Raw genomic sequence first — 20,488 nt, 5'->3', positions numbered from 1 at the left:
GACACAACACGGAGAGGTCAGGAGGTCAGTTTGACCTTTCGTGACCTTATGCCCTTTTGAGATTTCCCTCAGCCAGATGTCGTCGACTGTTGTTGTTCCATCTCGGCCAGCGACCAGAGAGGGTTCAGAACCCCAGAAACACAGCTGTTAGACGGCTACACTGCTCAGTCTGACGTCCTGGACCAGGCCCCAGAATCCCCTCCCAAAGCTGGGTGGAGCCTGCGGGACAGTGGAGGATGTGGGGGAGGGGAGTACACAGCAAAAATTGTACATCTGAAAGTGACATCTTGTTTTTAGATTCTAAATCTAGGTGGATTTACTTCTAGTATAAATGCTTTATCTCGTTACTTAATTTAAATGAATGGCCCATTTTAAGAAATGGGCAGTTTCTTAAAATATATCATACTGTACTGGCAGCCAGATGTACTTGTTTAAAGCGGAAGCAAACTCATGACTGATATTTGTAACACTTACATTTGATAGAGCGTTTTTGCAGTGTGATGAACTTGCTCCTTGTTTGCAGCTAGGAGGTCAGGTGACCAGGAAGTCAAGTGACCGGGGTCGCTGTGTTTCCCTCAGACGAGGAGTCCTGGCCGGGCTGGAGGGTCCTCTGTGGGGCTGCAGGGAGTCCTGGCCGGGCTGGAGGGTCCTCTGTGGGGCTGCAGGGAGTCCTGGCCGGGCTGGAGGGTCCTCTGTGGGGCTGCAGGGAGTCCTGGCCGGGCTGGAGGGTCCTCTGTGGGGCTGCAGGGAGTCCTGGCCGGGCTGGAGGGTCCTCTGTGGGGCTGCAGGGAGTCCTAGCCGGGCTGGAGGGTCCTCTGTGGGGCTGCAGGGAGTCCTGGCCGGGCTGGAGGGTCCTCTGTGGGGCTGCAGGGAGTCCTGGCCGGGCTGGAGGGTCCTCTGTGGGGCTGCAGGGAGTCCTGGCCGGGCTGGAGGGTACTCTGTTGGGCTGCAGGGATCGGCCAGGTGGAGCAGTATACCAGGACAGCTGCCGCGCTGGGCTGCCTGGAGGCTGGGGGATGGAGCGAGAAAGGGAGACAGGAGAGGAGAGAGGGAGGAGGGAGAGGAAGGAGGAAGGAGAGAGTAGATGAGGGAGGGAGGGAGGGAGGAGAGCAGAGAGAGGAGACAAGAGAAGAGAGAGGGAGGGAGGAGGGAGAGGAGAGAGAGCAGGCAGACGGGATAGGTGGGCTATGAAAACTGTCAGCCACTCTGGTTGTGACGAGAGAGTTGAACTGCTTTGTGTTAAGCAAGGCTTTAGTTGTGGTCTCTGGTTTGACTCATGGCTTGATGTAAGAGTTGTAAGACGAGCTGGAGAACGTAAATGAGGAAGGATTTTCTGAAGGTGACATGAGCATTGCATGGTTTCAACGTGACTACGTTTCTGAGAAGGTTTATGTACACAGAAATCCTGTCACTCAAACAACATGTTGCATCATGTTGTATTATCAGGAAATGAAAACTTTTACACGACTACAAAAATTGCCACATCCACTTTCCTCGAAATGTTGTATTATTTTGAAATGACACCCGACATCGTCACACCCAGTCTGAACACAGCCCCAGTCTGAACACAGCCCCACGGCTGAACACAGCACCACGGCTGAACACAGCCCCACGGCTGAACACAGCCCCAGTCTGAACACAGCACCACGGCTGAACACAGCCCCACGGCTGGCAGGACAACAGCAGACACGTTCCAAACGCTCGACTGAGTTTCACACCCTTTAGAGTCCTTCTTTTTCTTGCTTGCTGTTAACATCACAGTAGACGGTGTCCTTAGCTCCTGGTGCTGTCAGACTGCCGTCTTACACGGAGAACACATATACAGAACACACACACACAGACAGAACACACACACACACAGAACACACACACACAGAACACACACACACACACAGAACACACACACACAGACAGACAGAACACACACAGAACACACACACACAGAACACACACACACAGAACACACACACAGAACATACACACAGACAGAACACACACACACAGACCGAACACACACAGAACACACACACACAGAACACACACACACACACAGAACACACACACACAGACAGACAGAACACACACACACAGAACACACACACACAGAACACACACAGAACACACACACAGAACATACACACAGACAGAACACACACACACAGACAGAACACACACACAGAAAGAACACACACACACACAGAACACACACACAAAGTACACACACACACAGAACACACACACACAGACAGAACACACACACAGAAAGAACACACACACACACAGAACACACACACAAAGTACACACACACACAGAACACACACACACACAGAAAACACACAGAACACACACACAGAACACACACACAGAACGCACACACACACCTCCATCAGCAGTATCTTCGGCTCCCAGATGTGCAGCTGCTGTGTTTAGCAGGCAGGAGCCTCAGGAGGCAGGAGCCTTGCAGAGCATCCTGAGGCATTCCTGACTAGATTAGACCCACGACCACCGACTGGTCACGAGATTGGACAAAGGGAGAGGGAGTGTGTGCGTGAGCCAGAGATAAAAAGACAGACAGAGTGTGTGTGTGTGTATGTGTGTGTGTGTGTGAGGGCAGGAGGAAGGGGAGCTCTGCCGGCTTGTTTTTGCCTCTCTACCATGCGTGCTTGAGCAGATTTACGGTGATAGCAGATAAAGGCTCTTTGATAGACTGCAGGTGCGCTCGTTTAATGAGCACTGCCGTCCCTCCCCTCCTCCCTGCTCACCGGGACTAACGCGCCACAGACTCTCTCCTGCTCGTCTGTCGCTCCACGCTCTGTGACATCACCGCCCCTCAGCCTTTGCTTCCCACCAATCATGGCCTCTGTCTGTCAGACAGTCTGATACACATACATACAACCAGACAATCATACAACCAGACAGTCAATCCGACAGTCATACAACCAGACAGTCAATCAGACAGTCATACAACCAGACAGTCAGACAGTCAGTCAGTCAGTCATGCCACCAGCCAGCCAGTCAGACAGCCAGTCAGTGTTGAGGGCTGAACAGGAACACTGGTGTTTGTTTGCAGGCTCTCTCCCCTCCACGCTGGGCTGAGCTCAGGGAGTTGCCAGTGACGTGGCTTGTGGCCAGTGCAGGAAACAGGGAGGAACTTGTGGCTTTATATTAAGTACTGGGGCTGTTAACAGGAAAAGATAACCTGTTTCTGTTGATTTAGCGAGATGTGTGAATTCAGACCATCTTGGCACGTTAGTCTCTTACATGTTCCCAGTTTATGGGTTGCTGGTATTTCCGTGACTTATTTGTGGTTCTGTTTGGTGAGTTAAAGTGCTTCTGAGTGAGGGTAAGGCAATAAGCGCACTTCTGAAAAAGCAGACATCTTTCAACTACAGAACAGAAGCAGGGAGATTTGAGCTTGCTGCAGGTTCCTAGGGTTTCATTGTCTTTCTCTGTGGCATTGAATAAACACCCTGTCAAATTTGAATGTACCTTTTATGATGTGTGTGGTAAAAACAGAGATGGCAAAAGTACACACATCCTTCTCTCAAGTAGAAGTACAGATACTCATGTTTAAAAAGACTGGTAAAGAAGTGTGGACATATATCAAGTTAAAAAGTAGCCATTACTACTGCCTGTGTTAGTGTCACGCTGGTAACTGGACCTCCCATCATATTAATACATTAATATGATGTGAGGTCAGCGCATTCACCAGGAATCCTTTTTGACCTCCCACATGTATGGCCATGGGTGATCAGGAATGTCTCTATTCTCAGTCGTGTCGACATCGCTAACTCCCTGTGTCTCATCCAGAACGTGGCCATTCTCCTCGTTGCCTTCTGCCTTGCTCCATGGTCGCTTCGCAGACTCACTTACATTTGTTGTGCGTGTTAGCCAGGAAATTAAAAAACACAATAAATAATATTGATCATGCCACCAAATGAAGTTTGAAACTCAAAGAATGAGTCTGGTTTGAAAAGGTAAGAAGTAGAAAGTACAGATATTTGTTTAAAAATCTTAAGGAGTGAAAGTAAAAAAGTTGTTGGAAAAATAAATAGTGAAGTAAAGTACCAGACCAATCTACTTAAGTACAGTAATGAAATATTTGTACTTCATTACTTCCCTTCTCTGGGTAAGAATACGTTGCTACGACATTAGGTAGAATGATCAAGACATATTGAGCTCCATGTACTCTTTTTATGGGAGACATGACTGAGGCAGGGAGAAATTTCATACAAACATTTGAATTAAGTGAGCCATCTTGTGCCATTTGCTAAAATTACAGTAATATTCCTGGATATTATAACAGTCTTCATTGTGACAACCTTGAGGTCCAAGAATCAGCTTTTTTATTTTTTTTACATATTTTTGTTTTGAAGGGAAACATTTCATTTGACCTCATGATTTTCCCCCTTGTGGTTTGAGTGTGAGTAACACGTCTTATCAGACAAACTAAGACGGAACATGGTTAGATACTGAATAGTGGTCCCTAATCACCAAGCAAAAATCTGAATTATCAACATTTACTATGTTGTTTCTCAGGTCTTTTATGAAGTGCTGTTTTCCAAGGTCCCATTGTCCTACCAAGCTGGTGAGACAAGGCTCTGTTATAATTCCTTAACTCAGGCCAGAATAACTGCTGGGGTGTGAAACATTTTGAATATTTGATATTTGATTTTGATTTGTTATCAGCCCGGCCAAGCAAGTGGCCAGCCAGGAACCTAAAATTATGTCACACACACCATGGTCCTCTAGTCACCCTGGTCACCCTGGTCACCTAGTCACCCACACCCTGGTCCTCTGGTCACCCTGGTCACCTAGTCACCCACACCCTGGTCCTCTGGTCACCCTGGTCACCCTGGTCACCTAGTCACCCACACCCTGGTCCTCTGGTCACCCTGGTCACCTAGTCACCCACACCCTGGTCCTCTGGTCACCCTGGTCACCTAGTCACCCACACCCTGGTCCTCTGGTCACCCTGGTCCTCTAGTCACCCACACCCTGGTCCTCTGGTCACCCTGGTCACCTAGTCACCCACACCCTGGTCCTCTGGTCACCCTGGTCACCTAGTCACCCACACCCTGGTCCTCTGGTCACCCTGGTCACCTAGTCACCCACACCCTGGTCCTCTGGTCACCCTGGTCCTCTAGTCACCCACACCCTGGTCCTCTGGTCACCCTGGTCACCTAGTCACCCACACCCTGGTCCTCTGGTCACCCTGGTCATCTAGTCACCCACACCCTGGTCCTCTGGTCACCCTGGTCACCTGGTCACCCTGGTCACCTAGTCACCCACACCCTGGTCCTCTAGTCAGCCTGGTCAACCTGGTCACCTGGTCACCCTGGTCATCTAGTCACACACACCCTGGTCCTCTAGTCACCCTGGTCACCCTGGTCATCTAGTCACACACACCCTGGTCCTCTAGTCACCCTGGTCACCCTGGTCATCTAGTCACCCACACCCTGGTCATCTAGTCACCCTGGTCATCTATTCACCCACACCCTGGTCACCCTGTTCACCCTGGTCACCCTGGTCACCCTAGTCATCTAGTCTCCCTGGTCACCTAGTCACCCACACCCTGGTCATCTAGTCTCCCTTGTTCCCTGTGTGCAGCAGACAGCACTTCTACTCTTCCTCCATGCCAGCGTCTCATCAGGGTGGAGGCTTCTAGACGGGCCCTTTGTTTGGACATGAGCCCCAGACACAACAGTGGCCAGGCAGAGGCCCCTCACAATGGGCTCCGCACAAAGACCCTCACACCGGGACAATGGGCCCTGCCTGGAGGGGGGGGGGAGGGTTACCCACCTGCACACTTCACCCTGCCGAGCCTCCTGCAGGTGTCTTCCTGTTGTTGTTTCCTGTGCTCTGGCCTCAGCTGCGCAGACTCAGGAGAACACAGAAGAGCTGCTCTGGCAAGCGCCAAAGCTGACAGGAACTTAGAGGGAGGAGGGGAGAGGAGAGATGGGAGAGGGAGGGAGGGAGGGAAAGGAGAGGGAGGAAAGGAAGAGAGGAGGGGAGGGGAGGGGAGGGGAGGGAGGGGAGGGGAGGGGAGGGGAGGGGAGGGGAGGGGAGGGAGAGGGAGGAGGGCAGAGAGAGGGGGGAAAGGAGAGGGAGGGAAAGGAGAGGGAGGGAGGGGAGAGAGAGGGAGCGAAAGGAGAGGGAGGGAGGAGAGAGAGGGAGGGAGGGAGGGAGGGAGGGAGGGAGGAGGGAGGAGGGAGGAGGGAGAGGGAGAGGGAGAGGAGAGGGAGAGGGAGAGGGGAGAGAGAGAGAGAGAGAGAGAGAGAGAGAGAGAGAGAGAGAGAGAGAGAGAGAGGAGAGAGAGAGAGAGAGGGAGGGAGGGAGGGAGGGAGGGAGGGAGGGAGGGAGAGTGAGAGAGAGAGAGAGAGAGATGAGAGAGAGAGAGAGAGAGAGAGAGAGAGAGAGAGGGAGGGAGGGAGGGAGGGAGGGAGGGAGGGAGGGAGGGAGGGAGGGAGGGAGAGAGAGTGAGGGAGGGGTGAGAGAGGGAGGGAGGGCGGGAGGGAGGGAGGGAGGGAGAGAGGGACAGAAGAGAGGGAGGGAGGGAGGGTGGGAGGGAGGGAGGGAGAGAGGGAGAGGAGAGGGAGGGAGGGAGGGGGAGTGAGGAGAGAGGGGGAGAGAGGGAGTGAGGATGAGAGGGGGAGAGAGGGGGTGAGGAGAGAGGGGGAGAGAGGGAGAGAGGGAGAGAGGAAGGGGGAGGGAGAGACGGAGGGAGACAGGAGAGGAGAGATGAATTAAATGAATGAGAGGAGAACTAAATGCCTTGGGAGGGTCAGGAGAACAGTTTAGAAGAAAAATCCCAGTCCATTGTAATGGATTGCCTTGTAGTTGATGTGATGGAATTTCATGAAATACTGGATTGTTTATTGTAAAAATAAAAACGTAATGAATAGTAACATTAATGTGTGTCTTAGAGAGATTGTCTCAAATGTATAGAAATTTGAGGATATTGTTAATATGATGTAAAATGGTTATATCAGTTATAGTAATAGAAAACCACATTGGTGCGCAGAGCTATTATCTTTTGTCCAAATAGCATATTTCATATAACAATGAAAATAAGTGATCAAGTACTGGAAACGAGCTAAAAAATATTTGAAAAAATAATCAAGACCATTTGTCATGAAAGACACACTCACACACACACAATACTTAAATCATAACGCATGTTAAAACCTGTATATACTTTACAAGTACAATACACCTTACATTAAAACATTAAATACTACTCATTTTCTGAGAAGGTTTTACATTACTTATCTGCAATCCTTAACTTAATTTCAGCAGCGCCACCATACAAATGTTACTGGCTGCAACAAGTGGTGTGCTTCGCTTGGGCTTCATTTGATTGGCTGGGCCAAACGTCAATCAAAGGGCTGTTTTCAAAACTGGCCGATTTCATCATATTGGGAGTGTCACCGTCTGCTCTGCGCTAGACGACGGTCGACTTTTACAAACCCTGTACGTAGACGTGTAAGCACAGATATAGGGACATTTCATAATAAAACCCTTCAACCGAGGTGTAAAGGTTATGAAAAATCGTTTAACTACACGGTAGCAGTAATTTGGACGTGCGAATTTGACAATTATGCAGGTATAACTTGTGGCACAAGCCGTGGCACTCGATGCGCACGAGCGGGTCCAGTCAGTCTTCAAACACACAATACTAGCGTTCCATGACAAGCATTAAGAGTCAAGACTCACTTTTCTCTTTTGAAAAGTGGCCTACCTTTGAAAATCCAGGTAGGCCTGCAGTTTGTACAAATGCATAAACAATGACGCAATGAAATACATACAACTGCCGTGTACCTCTATTTACATAGGCTAGTCTGACAAAGATACTGTCGTTTTTCAACGACACATTCCAAGACAGGATTTGATATACGATTAATATATTTGTGCCACTTAACAGCAAGTTAGTGTATGTGCAACCCAGATTGTTTAGAGCAAGTGCAAACATCAACAAATTAGATGATTCCATTTTCTTTTTTAATTGATTGCAACATATTTTATAACCACACATTACAAAATGCACATCAAATATTTTATCAGGCTCAGTTTGCAACCTTGTAGATAAAAACTACCAAAAATATGCTTTTACAAAAAAAAAAAAAATTATAATAAAAGGTAAATGCCACTTTGGATAACCGTAATCAAAAACCCATTTTATTCTACATAAAAAAGCTTGACATAAATAAGTTAGTATAATTTCTCAGTGTTTTTACAAAGTTATGTACACAGGTACACCTCAAAGATTTACACACATACACAGGCAAAGTGACATTTCTGAGAAGCACTTTAGATGGATATAGGCCTAATGTTATCGTCTGGATAGCCCATGTCTACGTAAATGAAATGGAAGATATCTGGGATGCATACATTAGCATGATCAGCAGGCTAACAACTTAAATTGTAAAAATAACATACACTATGCATACAACGGGAAAAACAAAGTATACTGGGAATACAATGTGAAGTCAAAACTAATGAAAATGTATAGTACAGACAAATCTTTACTGAAGCAACCATGTATTTGGTATTGTAGGGTATTCCACTAATCAGAAAACCTCCTTGTACAAGTCAAAGAATTGCCCACCCACAGTGAGAGAAATGTGGGCCAGTCAACAAGTGAATGTTACAGTATATGAGTAATACTACCTGTGCAGTTAGTATAGTCCTTATCCTTCAGTAAATGAGTACCCCACACACACACACACACGCACACACACACACCTCGAAAAAATACAAACCAATATAACTTAACATGCGGGCAGGGAGGAAAATTACAGAGAGAAAAATAAAACATTCCAGAATTTAACAGAGAAATGTATGCCTACACTGATCGTCTCTAAAACAGGTTACAATAAATATTGGGCAACTTCACATACTACCAAACCACAACGGAAATGTGTAATTTGCTGATGCAAAATTTTCCTTGGGTGACCAATCTTAGAGAACTTTGAATTAGTGACATGGAAATGTCAAAAAAAGAGGAAGAAAAATATACAAGGCTACATATGTACCGTTCTTCACTTGAGAAACTAACGGAGAAGGCTCGCTGAATGATGACTGACTAGGTAATCCATGATCATTTTTCAAATGTAGCAGGATTTAATGTGTGTGTGTGTGTGTGTGTATGTGTGTTCAAAGAAAGTCACACTGCCTTTAGAGGAAAAACAAAATAAACAGCATTTTGGAAACATTTCTTAGACTACACTGCAATTCTTCAAGTCAAATCAAATTCACACGTTTTACATAAAGGAAATTTCTCAATCTTAATACGCTTTATGTGCTACATATGGAGAGGAAATATGATATATATATATACACACACACACACACACACACACTTATACACACACACACACAGGTAGTAAATAAAAAAAAAATGAGCAAAAAAGGAAATTAAACCTAATTGCACACTGCTACATGTGACTGCTTTGGAGGCAGTAACTTTATGAGTGCCAGAACTTAGTGTTTCTGTTCAGTGCGAGTACAGCATCCCCAGCCCATGGAGACTTGATATGTTTCATTTACTTTGTAGTTCCTCTTCAAACCGGCCAAACACTCTGGATACCAAGGAGAAAAGGAAATACACCTGATCTGCAGCAAGAAAAATAAAGATCTGTTATTGGATACAGCTCAACACTTGTGTCACAACAGTGTGTAGGCTATTCCTTTACAGAGAAAAGTTTGGGATTTTTTCAGTCAGCAGCAAGGTTGAGACAACGATACAAATCAAAACCCACCACAGGGAGTTTGACTCCGACAGAACATCTGAAATCTCCCTGAAACGACTGCATTTACAATATCCTAATTGTTTCTTAATCTCGGTTATAGGCAGTTTAACGCAACATGGTTATCAAATAATGCTGATAGGCCTGTTTACATTCACTACAATAGTCAGATATTGTTATACGAAATTCTCAGAATAGTAGGCCAGTGCGTAGACTAGCGGGCCCTGCCCCTTCAGCCCGGGGTAGTGGTTGCTGACGTGTTACTATAGTGTTGTTCTGAAGACTTGTTTACAGTTTCGTCGGAAACTATACCTCACCGTGGCCACGGTTGTAGTAAATATGCCTATGTGTAGTCCGTTGAAGTTTAACCCTTTCTCACACCATGCAGTGCCTCAAAATATATAGGCCATTTGTTTATACAAAAACTTTTTTTTTTTAAATGCCTGTAAACGCGAGTAAACTACAAAATAATCTCAGTCGGAGACTATGGCAAGCATAAGATTAAAACGTTGGCCTGTCTTAAGTGTCATGTAACTACTTACATAGCCAAAGTCTCCGGTTGACAGGCTATGACCACCGAATTTTGGCTCACTAAAACCGAACACATCTTCGCCGTGTTCATTTAGCTTGGCCTACCCCACTGATAATTGTGCTACTGAGCTTGAAGTCATATATTACACATGTCCATCAGTATTTCTTTATATTTTCGGACTTACCATTCTGATCCTCACGTTTGACTTTTGGGGTTGTTTTTCCTGGGTGTGTGTTCCACAGAGTGCGTTATGCCTTGGCAGCGACTAACTTCATCCGAGCTAGTGTGTGACCTTTTAGTTTGGGACGAGGGGTCTGCGAGGAAAAAGTAATGACATTTAGATCAATGAGAGAAAAAATCGAAAATACCACGACAGTTAGAAAAAGAAAGCACTCGGCTATATAATGTGGTAGCCCACCGATAAATGTTCCATCCTGACAATTTGTAACATTTTCTCAGTGCGCTATACCGGTAACAAATGTTCCAACTATTTCAACGTCAGGCTACATGCAAGATCAGCTCGCAACGATTTAAATCACTTGATACACAATTCATTGTATCCAGTCGACAGCTACCAAAGTTGGCAGCAGAATATTTTTTACTTTCATCAGCGGAAGCCGTACCATGTGAAGCTGGTCTTTTTCGCTGCCCAGTGCACTGGTCCTTGCGCTCCATTTGACTATCAGACCTCTCGGCGCTTTCACAGGGCTGTCGTAGAGCCACCATGCAATTGTGATTGCCGTTTAGATCCACACTGTTGTTCCCTGACGGACAAACGCCCTTTTCCAATCGTTGCTCTCTGGTGTAGAAATTAGGAAGGTCGTTACAATCCACTAATTCCCATTCAAATTTCCCGTTCACGAGCGGCATATGTTTTGCAAAATCGAAGTTCCATTTTGCAGAGGACGCTTCTTCGATCTCTTGCAAATGTCCCTTTAAATTCTCCCTTAACTCTTCGTGATCCACCGGGCCGAAAAGGTTTCTGCAAGCTGAAGGTTTGGGGTGATCCGACAATCGGGCATCCGTTCTTTCCAAAGTCGGGCTCCCATTTGAAAGACGAACATTTGACATTTTCTGAGAATCAAAGAACGTCCAAATAGGAACACTGAAAAATGCGTATTTCGTCTATGCTTCCCGCGACCGAAAACAGGCGTAAAAACGACTGATCAACACAAACGCACGCATGCCATGCATAGGTCTGGGCAAGAAAAGTTACTGCCAATATGGCAATGTGAGCAAAAGTAGTCTCCACAGATCATCTAAACAAAGTGCCGTAACTGAAGCCACTCCTGTCAATTTCGACTCTCGTAGTAAGAGAAGAAATAACAGACAAACCTTTTCAGTACCCAATATGGCGATTGAGGGCAGGCAGGCTGGGGTAAAAATGATTGACACAGAAAGCTATTTAACACAGAGGAGGGCTTTCATTGGTTAAACAGTTTGAACCCGCCTACTCGTCTTAAGGTGATCATACACGTTGCAACATCACAGCTCAATGAACGCAATTTAGCAACTTGATGTCAACTGCAGAGCAATGATGATCGGACACATGAAATCTATCAGCTCATCCATATAAAATATGATCTGAATACATCTATTTCATGTTTTTAAATAATGTTAAGACTTATCTCTGATATTTTATTATTACATAATGAATTATAATGGGTGTTTTCAAGCATTTAAATACAATACTATGACTATAAAAATGCACTGTAGGTGTAATTATGTACTAGTGAAAATAAGGTACCATAAAAAGCACCATAAAAGCTCCAAACATTGAGAATACACCCAACCAGAAACTGAGGCCGTCGGCTCTATTGCTCCAAAACTCAACTTTATAAATTCAGAAAATGAGTTTGAATATTTATACTATTATTTTGAATGTGAAGTAGTATTTATACCCGTTTTTTAAATGACAATATCAGTTCCACTATAAGTCTTGGACACACTTGTGTCAACTGGACTAACAGTAAAAGGCAGAATTTGATGTCAGAAAAGTCGAGTTGGCAAAGCATCTCCCCTCGCGACGACTGTATGTAATAATATATACAAATAATGACCAAATATCCAAAGCAGCTGCCTGTGGATTTTTAAACATATTTTACTAGTACTCTGTGAAGCCCTTGCACTCCTGTGTCTAACTCAAGTGAAATACAAACATAATTAATCTCAAAATATTACGAATCATCAAAATAAAATGGTGAACTTCCAGCGTTAGTTTTTTGATAAATAAAAAAATATTTTTACTCTCCACAATAATGTTACTACTGCAGTGCCTGTGAACAGTTCATGCCCACTGCCCTCAGGATGCTGGTCCCCCTTCCTGCGATGGGAAAGCAGACAGCGACACCTAGTGGTGTTGACCTCAATGTTCACCACTAGTTACCTGATCGACCAGCTGATTATTAGTCAGGTGTGCTAGATTAGTGTTGGGAGAGAAAATATACAGGCAGGCCTCACTGGACAAAACTCTTCCACGGAATATTCCAGTTCTGATGCATGTTTAATGTTTCATTATCATATTGCGTACAGATCACATCCATACAAACTTGAGTGGACAGCATCCCAATCCACAGGACAAGCGAGCCTCACTTCCTGTCCATCACTTCCTGTCCATCACTTCCTGTCCATCACTTCCTGTCCATCACTTCCTGTCCATCACTTCCTGTCCATCACTTCCTGTCTCTCTGCTGGTTTACAGACAGTCCCTCAGACCTCAGAGTCTTCACAAGTTGAGCCACTTGATGATGTAGAAGTTCTTCTTGCCCACCCTGATGAGGGTCAGGCCGTTGGCCAGGATGTGAATGCCAGGGGTCAGCACCTGCTCTGGATGATCAGCCCGGCTGTGGTTCATCCATACACCCCCTTCTGATACCATGTGGTACCTAGAGACACACACACACACACACACACACTGGTGGGAAGAACAAAGGAGAACTAAACAGAGACAGAATTTGACCAGGGGACGAGAGACCCTGGGGAAGTGAGGTGGGAGGTGAGGGTAGGACAGGGGAGGGGAGGACAGGGGAGGGGAGAACAGGGGAAGTGAGGTGAGGACAGGGGAGGTGAGGACAGGGGAGGTGAGGACAGGACAGGGGAGAACAGGGGAAGTGAGGTGAGGACAGGGGAGGGGAGAACAGGGGAGGTGAGGACAGGGGAGGTGAGGACAGGGGAGGTGAGGACAGGGGAGGGGAGGACAGGGGAGGTGAGGACAGGGGAGGTGAGGGGAGGACAGGGGAGGGGAGAACAGGGGAGGTGAGGACAGGGGAGGTGAGGACAGAGGAGGTGAGGGGAGGACAGGGGAGGTGAGGAAAGGGGAGGACCGGGGAGGTGAGTACAGGGGAGGACAGGACAGGGGAGGTGAGGACAGGGGAGGTGAGGACAGGGGAGATGAGGACAGGGGAGGTGAGGACAGGGGAGGACAGGGGGGGCCTGGTGGAGTGGGAGGTGGGACCCAGGGCAGGTAGGGTGGCTGAGGTGACGGCCCTACCCTCGGGGGCCCGGGGGAATGGCCCCTGCCTGGCGGCAGGCCTCCAGCACCGTGGTCCCTGGCTCCAACAGCAGCTGGTGGAAGGGAGCCTCGCGGAACAGCTCCTGTAGCTCTGCCTCGCTCATCTGGCCCAGCGCCGCCAGGCTGCTGTGGAACAGCGCGTTGGTGCACCTGCACACACACACACACACACACACACCAGACATACACACATAAATATACCCCACACACATATATCGAGGGAGTCAGATGACTGAGTGGTTAGGGAATCGGGCTAGTAATCAGAAGGTGGCCAGATCGATTCCCGGCCGGCAAGGCACTTCACCCTACTTGCCTCGGGGGAATGTCCCTGTACTTACTGTAAGTCGCTCTGGATAAGAGCGTCTGCTAAATGACTAAATGTAAATATATATACCATATATACACACACACACACAAAGCAGGGTCATAGGTTGCATTATACACTTTTTGTAAGCAACAAATACGTCCCCCCACACTTTTGATCAAGAAAACTATAAAATTTATGACGGCATTCTCAGTTATTAAAACAGTCTTCCCATCCATATTTGAATACAAAACTCCGCCCTGTGGCTGTGACACACCAGGCAACTCCGCCCTGTGGCTGTGACTCCGCCCTGTGGCTGTGACTCCGCCCTGTGGCTGTGACTCCGCCCTGTGGCTGTGACTCCGCCCTGTGGCTGTGACACACCAGGAAGTGGCTCTTACCTCTTGGCGCTCTCCAGACCCTCCCTGCCATGGACCAGCTTGGTGACCTCAGCGGCCAGACGTCTGTGAGCCGGCCTCCTACCTGGATCTCCTCTCTGCAGCTCCATCACCTTCTCCACCTCCCCCAGCGGCAGGAAGGTGAACAGCTTCAGGTACCTGCAACAAAACCAACCGACTTTTGATTCTAACCTCACAACAGGGTTCAGTATGCAGTTTCCCTGTACTTAGACACCAGCTGCCCCCCCCCCACACACACACACACACAGTAATGAAGCAAGGGAGTTGGACATCTCCCACCCACTTTTTGGAAACGGCAAATTTGTCCCTCCCCAACTTTTTATTAAGAAAACTATAATTAACGGCCGCGTCCTCGGTTATTAAACAAAGCTGTCCTCCCACACAAGTTCGAAAACAACCCTCTCATGGTTAAACTGTGGTCGTGCGTCACCGACCGTTCCACGCTGCTGTCGGGCTGTCTGAGGAAGAACTGGTACAGCTCAAACGGAGAGGTCTTATCCCTGTTCAGCCACACCGCGTTCCCCGCCGTCTTCCCCAGCTTGTCTCCCGCAGAGCTGGTGACCAGCGGAACCGTCAGACCAAACACCTCCTCTCCCGACACCCTGCCAGTCACAAACATCACGGTTTTTTTTTTATCGAAAGCGACATACAAATTCAGTGCATATAGAATGTAGAGCTGTCTGACGGTATTTAGGTAGACAAACACACGTGGATGATGTACCATGGTGAGAAATATTGTTTTTGTATACTGGCCTATTGGATTATTTTTTCAGAGCAAAATGCTGCTAGTTTGTGTCGTTCGCTCATTTGGTCGCGTTGGGGCTGGTGTAAATGTAATTAGTTAGTGATAGTGTTTGTGTTTACTTGTGAATGAACTCGTGTCCAGACATCAAGTTTCCCAGTTGATCAGTCCCCCCGAGCTGAATCTTGCAGCCATGATGCTGACTGAGGTGGTAGAAATCAAATGCTTGGAAGAGCTGGTAAGAGAACTCCGTCAAGCTCATTCCCTCGGGGCTTTTTAGCCTTGACTGGACACTATGCCGGCTGAGCAGAGTCCCCATTCTGAAATGCCTGCCCACTTCTGACAGGAAGGCCACCAAATTCCAGTCTTTATACCAACTCATGTTGTTCAATACAGTCACAGTGCCAAGCTTTTTGGAGTTATCGTGGAAGATGAGTTCGTGGTTGGTGAATATTCTTTGTAAGCTGTCTCTGATTCCCCGAGTGTTCTCTGCAACAACCTCGGCGGACAGCCTCTCCCTCTCGCTGGTTTTCCCACTCGGGTCTCCGATCTGCGCCGTCGCGCCACCGACCACCGCGATGACATTGTGACCTGCGCCCCGAAAGTGCAAAAGACCGATGATGGCAAGTAAATTCCCCACATGAAGGCTGTCCGCGGTGGGGTCGAAGCCGCAGTACACGCTCTGGCTCCCAGACTGGAGTAACCGAGGAAGTTGATCTTGGGCGGCGTTGTCTGGAAAAGCATCCTTCAAAATACCGCGTTTGTTCAGTGATAACAGAAGTCCGCTTGGCGAAATAGAAGATGAATGAAATCTGGATCTTAAGGTAACACATACGAATGTTTTGTTTAAAATGATGCATAAACCATGCCGCGATGCATAAGTACATCTCCTTGCTATGGACGCCGCCATATTGGAAAATGTGACAACATTGTGGAGAGGCAGAACTTCGTGCTTGTAAAAAGGTCAAAGCACAGCGCCATCTAGTGTACAGGGTTGCAGACGTGGACACATTTTGGGCAGGTTATTAAATTTATGCCAATCATAATAATTACTTTTTACAAAAATAAGACGGAGAGAATGTTAAAAAGGTTACAAAAATGTTCTCACTTTCATGCGTGAACTGCTAATGTAGCCTACTTTCGACTTGTTGAACCATTGTCAGCATGTTTATTAGCCTATAAGATTGTATTGCAGTTTTGTCAACAGGCCAGCAAAGGGCGCCGTATTGCTTCGTAAAAATAAAAGTCTCAGTTGATGGCTGCAACAAGTTAGTGTTAAAATATTATACGATTTGCAATCATAGATTGACATACATTTTGGACTTTTAAATATTTTTTATTTTGAAATCTTTTAAGTCAACTTGTTTATTGTTTAATGACTAGATATACATTCGTCAAACATTTACAGTCTTGTTACCAAGCCACAGTACACATAAACACATCCAAAGGCTGTTTTCCGTCTATTTTGTATGACACTAGCCACAAAATCACTGCATCAACTCTGACATTAAGGAAATTACAAAACAAAAAGAAAATAAGAAATTTAATTCCTATAGCTTCTGCCCCTGTCATACATACGAAGTTTGTTATAATTATGATCATATTAATTTATTTTCATATTACTTGTATGGCAGAGTAGGCTTCTATTCACTCACCTGACAATGAAAAAGGCGAATGTATCGCTATATCCTGAGCTAATTTCAGACTAAGAAAGACTAAATTCCCTGATACATATCAAAAGTCCCTTGTCAGTTCACAAAACAGCACATCTCTAAATTTCACTAATTACATGACTTGTTTCCTATGGGATTGCGGCTTAAAAGTACTTCCAACCATTTTGTTTCAGTCTGTTTAAATGAATTTGAGTGATAAGGGTATCCGTCATTGTTCATCCTCTCAAATGTAGGAACATGCTTTTGAACTGTGGTTCTATGCCACATAAGAAGAAAAAACAGTCATCGCTCCCATAGCTTCCCTACGTATTTCCATCGTGATTTCATATCCTGTCTCTACGCTGTATTGTGTGGCGACCTTCCAGTTGATGGCAGCTACCGCACATAGGGGTGTCTATGTGGCCTTAACGTGTGTCGTATCATATGGCATGGGCACACTAAGGCACAGATTGTGTGTAGTCCTTCCGAACAAGGACTAAACATTCCAAGTGAACATGAGCAGTAAATGTAAACTACAACTACAGGCGGCGGGAGAATTAGTTATCGAAGACAGTGGTTCTCAAAGTGGGCTCACCGGACCCCTAAGGGTCCGCGAACCATAGCCAGGTGGTCCACGAAATAATTTGCCATAAATTATAAAATTGTAAAATTGTGCTTTATCATTAAAAAGTGAAAACATATATAATAATCTACAGATGGGGACCATTTGCACCAATAAAACAAGTATTGTGTCCATTTAAGAGCACCAAGGGTATGCTGAATGGGTTCTAAGACATGGCGTCATCATAGTTCTGCGAGTTATTATTGTACTTTAGCAGCAAGTGAGGAGGTAATCCATAAAAATAGCAGGATACAACTGGAGTGGGTTACGACAACATACTGCATTTTAGTTACTGCATCTTGTTACTTAATTACATCTGTTGTGATCCCACTGTGCATTATGTTAAAGTGGACGAGTTATGAGTGCATCATGTCCCATGAGAACAGAGTTTTGCAATAGGGTCACATATAAAAGACAAACCTTTGGCTTCTAACACATGGAGGCTAGCTATAGAGCATCTGTTAATTTTGGATGGTGTAGGGCACACACTGTACATCCCCTTTAATAGGTATTAAAATTCAACCTGAGATCACTGTATTACAGACTAAAACCAGCATAGTTGGAACCACACTGAGCTAGCTTGGCTGTGCTCTGTGGTTGTGTGTTAGTGTGTGAAAGTTAACAGTACATAATGTGTCACAAAATTGCAAGTCATGTGTGTTGCTCTAGTTGAGTCCAGCACATACAGGCTGGTACGTACAGGCTGGTACATACAGGCTGGTACGTACCAGCCTGTACGTACAGGAACAAATATGACTGCCCTCCCACTCCACATAGGAATCAAAAGGAATGTCCCTAATGGAATCCATATCTATATATATATGTATTTATACGTGTATATATATATATATATATATATATATATATATATATATATATATATATATATATATATATATATATATATATATATATATATATATATATATATATACACACATTGAAGGTTACTTTGTTACCCATTAATCTATTTACATTGCACTATTCAACCTTAATATTCAACATTTCAGATATACTCATGAATCTGCCTCTGCTTTTGTATAAAAATACAACCCAGCTTCATTATGACACAATTATGTGGCTAAGCAAAAAACAAAAAAACAGAACTAAAACATACTGTACAATTTGAAAACAATCAAAGGTATTTTACAAACAGATGAATACAAATCTGAATTACTGTTAGTAGCTTGTATACCTTTAGGTTATGCGTTTGCAAGCAAGCAGTCATATTCATATGATCTATGCACAAATCATAACTACCACCCGTTTCTGAGAGCAGGGGATAATGGGTCCATTACATCACACAATATCAAGGACTTGTGGATTTAGATGATCATTTGATGAAGAAAAGATACGTACAAAACTTTGCACAACATTGAAACCATCAGAAAAACATGTGCTCGGATGATTCTTACAGGATTTCAACAGTCTGAAGGGTGATGTGGAAGGGTGATGTGGATGTTTCCTGGTTCAAGGGTAACCAGGTTCATTCAATAAAATACCTATAAAAGACCCTAACATTCAGATGCAGTCTCTTACCATGCATTTGTGACATTGCAGAGGAGAAACTCTTCAATGGAAAAGGACAGTTCCATAACATTCATATCCCACTAAAAGTGTATTTTGTAGAAAACTCTGATAACTGTTCTCATGTATCAACAACCCACAAGGAGTTGTGTGTTTACCCCTGGACCTCAACCAGACGAGAAGACCAATGCAAGCCAATCAGGCACTGAGGCAGAGGCAGAGAGAGAGAGAAACAGACAGGGAGAGAGGCAGAGAGAGAGAGAGAGAGAGGCAGAGAAAGACACAGAGAGAGAGACCATATGGAGGTGCAACAGGGATGTGGGAGCAGGGGTCTGCCTAGAGGGTGATCAGGTTAACAGGCAGACTGGAGGAGCAGTACAGCCTAGCTCTGTCTGTGTGTGTGTGAGGGTTCAATGCTCTTAAGAGTTGGATCAGCCCTTGAATACAAAACAAGATGGAGTGCCAAATACCTGTGTTTGTCAAAAAGGCATAATAGAGGAACAATACGTATAAAAGAGTCTTATGTCGCATCTTCTCTGAGCACACTTGTGCTTTTAGTGTAGCGTCATGATGCGTGATGCACAGTGAACTGCACATGTTTGGTTTAGTTTCTTAGACTTTCTTATCCTCGTATGGGGGGGGGGGGGGGGGACATTTGAAGTATGGAAGCCTATTGAGGACATGACAAGAAAGAGCAGCATGATCGCAAAGTATGGATCCAAAACTCTTCTCTTTTTTTTTAATCATTTGTTAAGACAGAGGGTCGTTCACAGTTTCAATGAGGAACTCATTTTCTGATGTCAAAACACACAATCTCAGAACCTCAGAACCATGCACCCAGGTGGTGGGTTGGGGAAAGCTTTGATTGGCAGTTACTAAGCATCATGTTGTAGGAAAGACTGTGGACGATCCCCAGTAAAGAATCATCATTCGTCCACTAGAACCTCTTCAATCTGTCTCCATGATCAGGTCTTAACTGTTCACCCCAGCTGAAGGAGAAACTTATCTTAGACCTGCTTCTAAGGGTACCTCTAGAAGAGTGAGTTCCGACAGGAAATTAGGAGAGACATCCTCATTAGGACTTCAATATCACTGGAAATCCCATGAAATGATTGAAGGGTCAAACAGCGTATCAGGACAAAAGCTGCCTTGTTTGGAGACACAATCGTCAGAAAATCTGTGGTCGGCACTGAAGTCACTTGGGTGTTTACTGCAAAATCAGTGTGTCATTCTGTAATCTCACCTGAAAGTTTAATTAAAAAAAAATGGAGTTCTCTAAAATCGACTGCAGGGGTGGGTTGATAAACAGCAGTTTATCTTCCCAGGGCTAGTATGAGAAGTGCATTCTACAGGACAGTAATCCTAAAACCAAAACTAAATCTGTTATAAGATCGCATTCTGAATGTCAGCCCAGGTTATTTCATCTGCT

The 20,488-nt window shown here is 45.5% G+C and overlaps 2 protein-coding genes across 2 annotated transcripts; both read right to left on the bottom strand.

Moving 5' to 3' along the window:
- Window positions 1-7,985: 7,985 nt before the first annotated feature.
- Window positions 7,986-11,657, bottom strand: cdkn1bb (cyclin dependent kinase inhibitor 1Bb). Its single transcript, XM_062461055.1, has 3 exons — window positions 10,906-11,657; window positions 10,467-10,596; window positions 7,986-9,616 (listed from the first exon to the last, which is right to left on the bottom strand). The coding sequence occupies exons 1-2, from the start codon at window positions 11,351-11,353 to the stop codon at window positions 10,478-10,480; spliced, it is 567 nt and encodes a 188-aa protein (XP_062317039.1). The 5' UTR covers window positions 11,354-11,657; the 3' UTR covers window positions 7,986-9,616; window positions 10,467-10,477.
- A 1,109-nt stretch (window positions 11,658-12,766) lies between these two features.
- On the bottom strand, window positions 12,767-16,268 carry yars2 (tyrosyl-tRNA synthetase 2, mitochondrial). The gene is made up of 5 exons (XM_062461049.1): window positions 15,381-16,268; window positions 14,951-15,118; window positions 14,499-14,654; window positions 13,773-13,943; window positions 12,767-13,167 (listed from the first exon to the last, which is right to left on the bottom strand). The coding sequence occupies exons 1-5, from the start codon at window positions 16,166-16,168 to the stop codon at window positions 13,008-13,010; spliced, it is 1,443 nt and encodes a 480-aa protein (XP_062317033.1). The 5' UTR covers window positions 16,169-16,268; the 3' UTR covers window positions 12,767-13,007.
- Window positions 16,269-20,488: the final 4,220 nt, after the last annotated feature.

The sequence above is a fragment of the Osmerus eperlanus genome, chromosome 5 (genome assembly GCF_963692335.1).
Source record: "Osmerus eperlanus chromosome 5, fOsmEpe2.1, whole genome shotgun sequence".
Classification (NCBI taxonomy): Eukaryota; Metazoa; Chordata; class Actinopteri; order Osmeriformes; family Osmeridae; genus Osmerus; species Osmerus eperlanus.
The sequence above is the reverse complement of the archived record's forward strand: the minus strand, read 5'-3'. Positions and strand labels throughout refer to the sequence as shown.

Coding starts and splice junctions, on each gene's coding strand:
- cdkn1bb (XM_062461055.1), bottom strand. CDS start 11,353: ATGTCAAATGTTCGTCTTTCAAATGGGAGCCCGACTTTGGAAAGAACG. Junction 10,597..10,905: donor AAAAAGACCAGCTTCACATG/GTACGGCTTCCG, acceptor TTTTCCTCGCAG/ACCCCTCGTCCCAAACTAAA.
- yars2 (XM_062461049.1), bottom strand. CDS start 16,168: ATGGCGGCGTCCATAGCAAGGAGATGTACTTATGCATCGCGGCATGGT. Junction 15,119..15,380: donor GGACACGAGTTCATTCACAA/GTAAACACAAAC, acceptor TGTGACTGGCAG/GGTGTCGGGAGAGGAGGTGT. Junction 14,655..14,950: donor CCCGACAGCAGCGTGGAACG/GTCGGTGACGCA, acceptor GTTTTGTTGCAG/GTACCTGAAGCTGTTCACCT.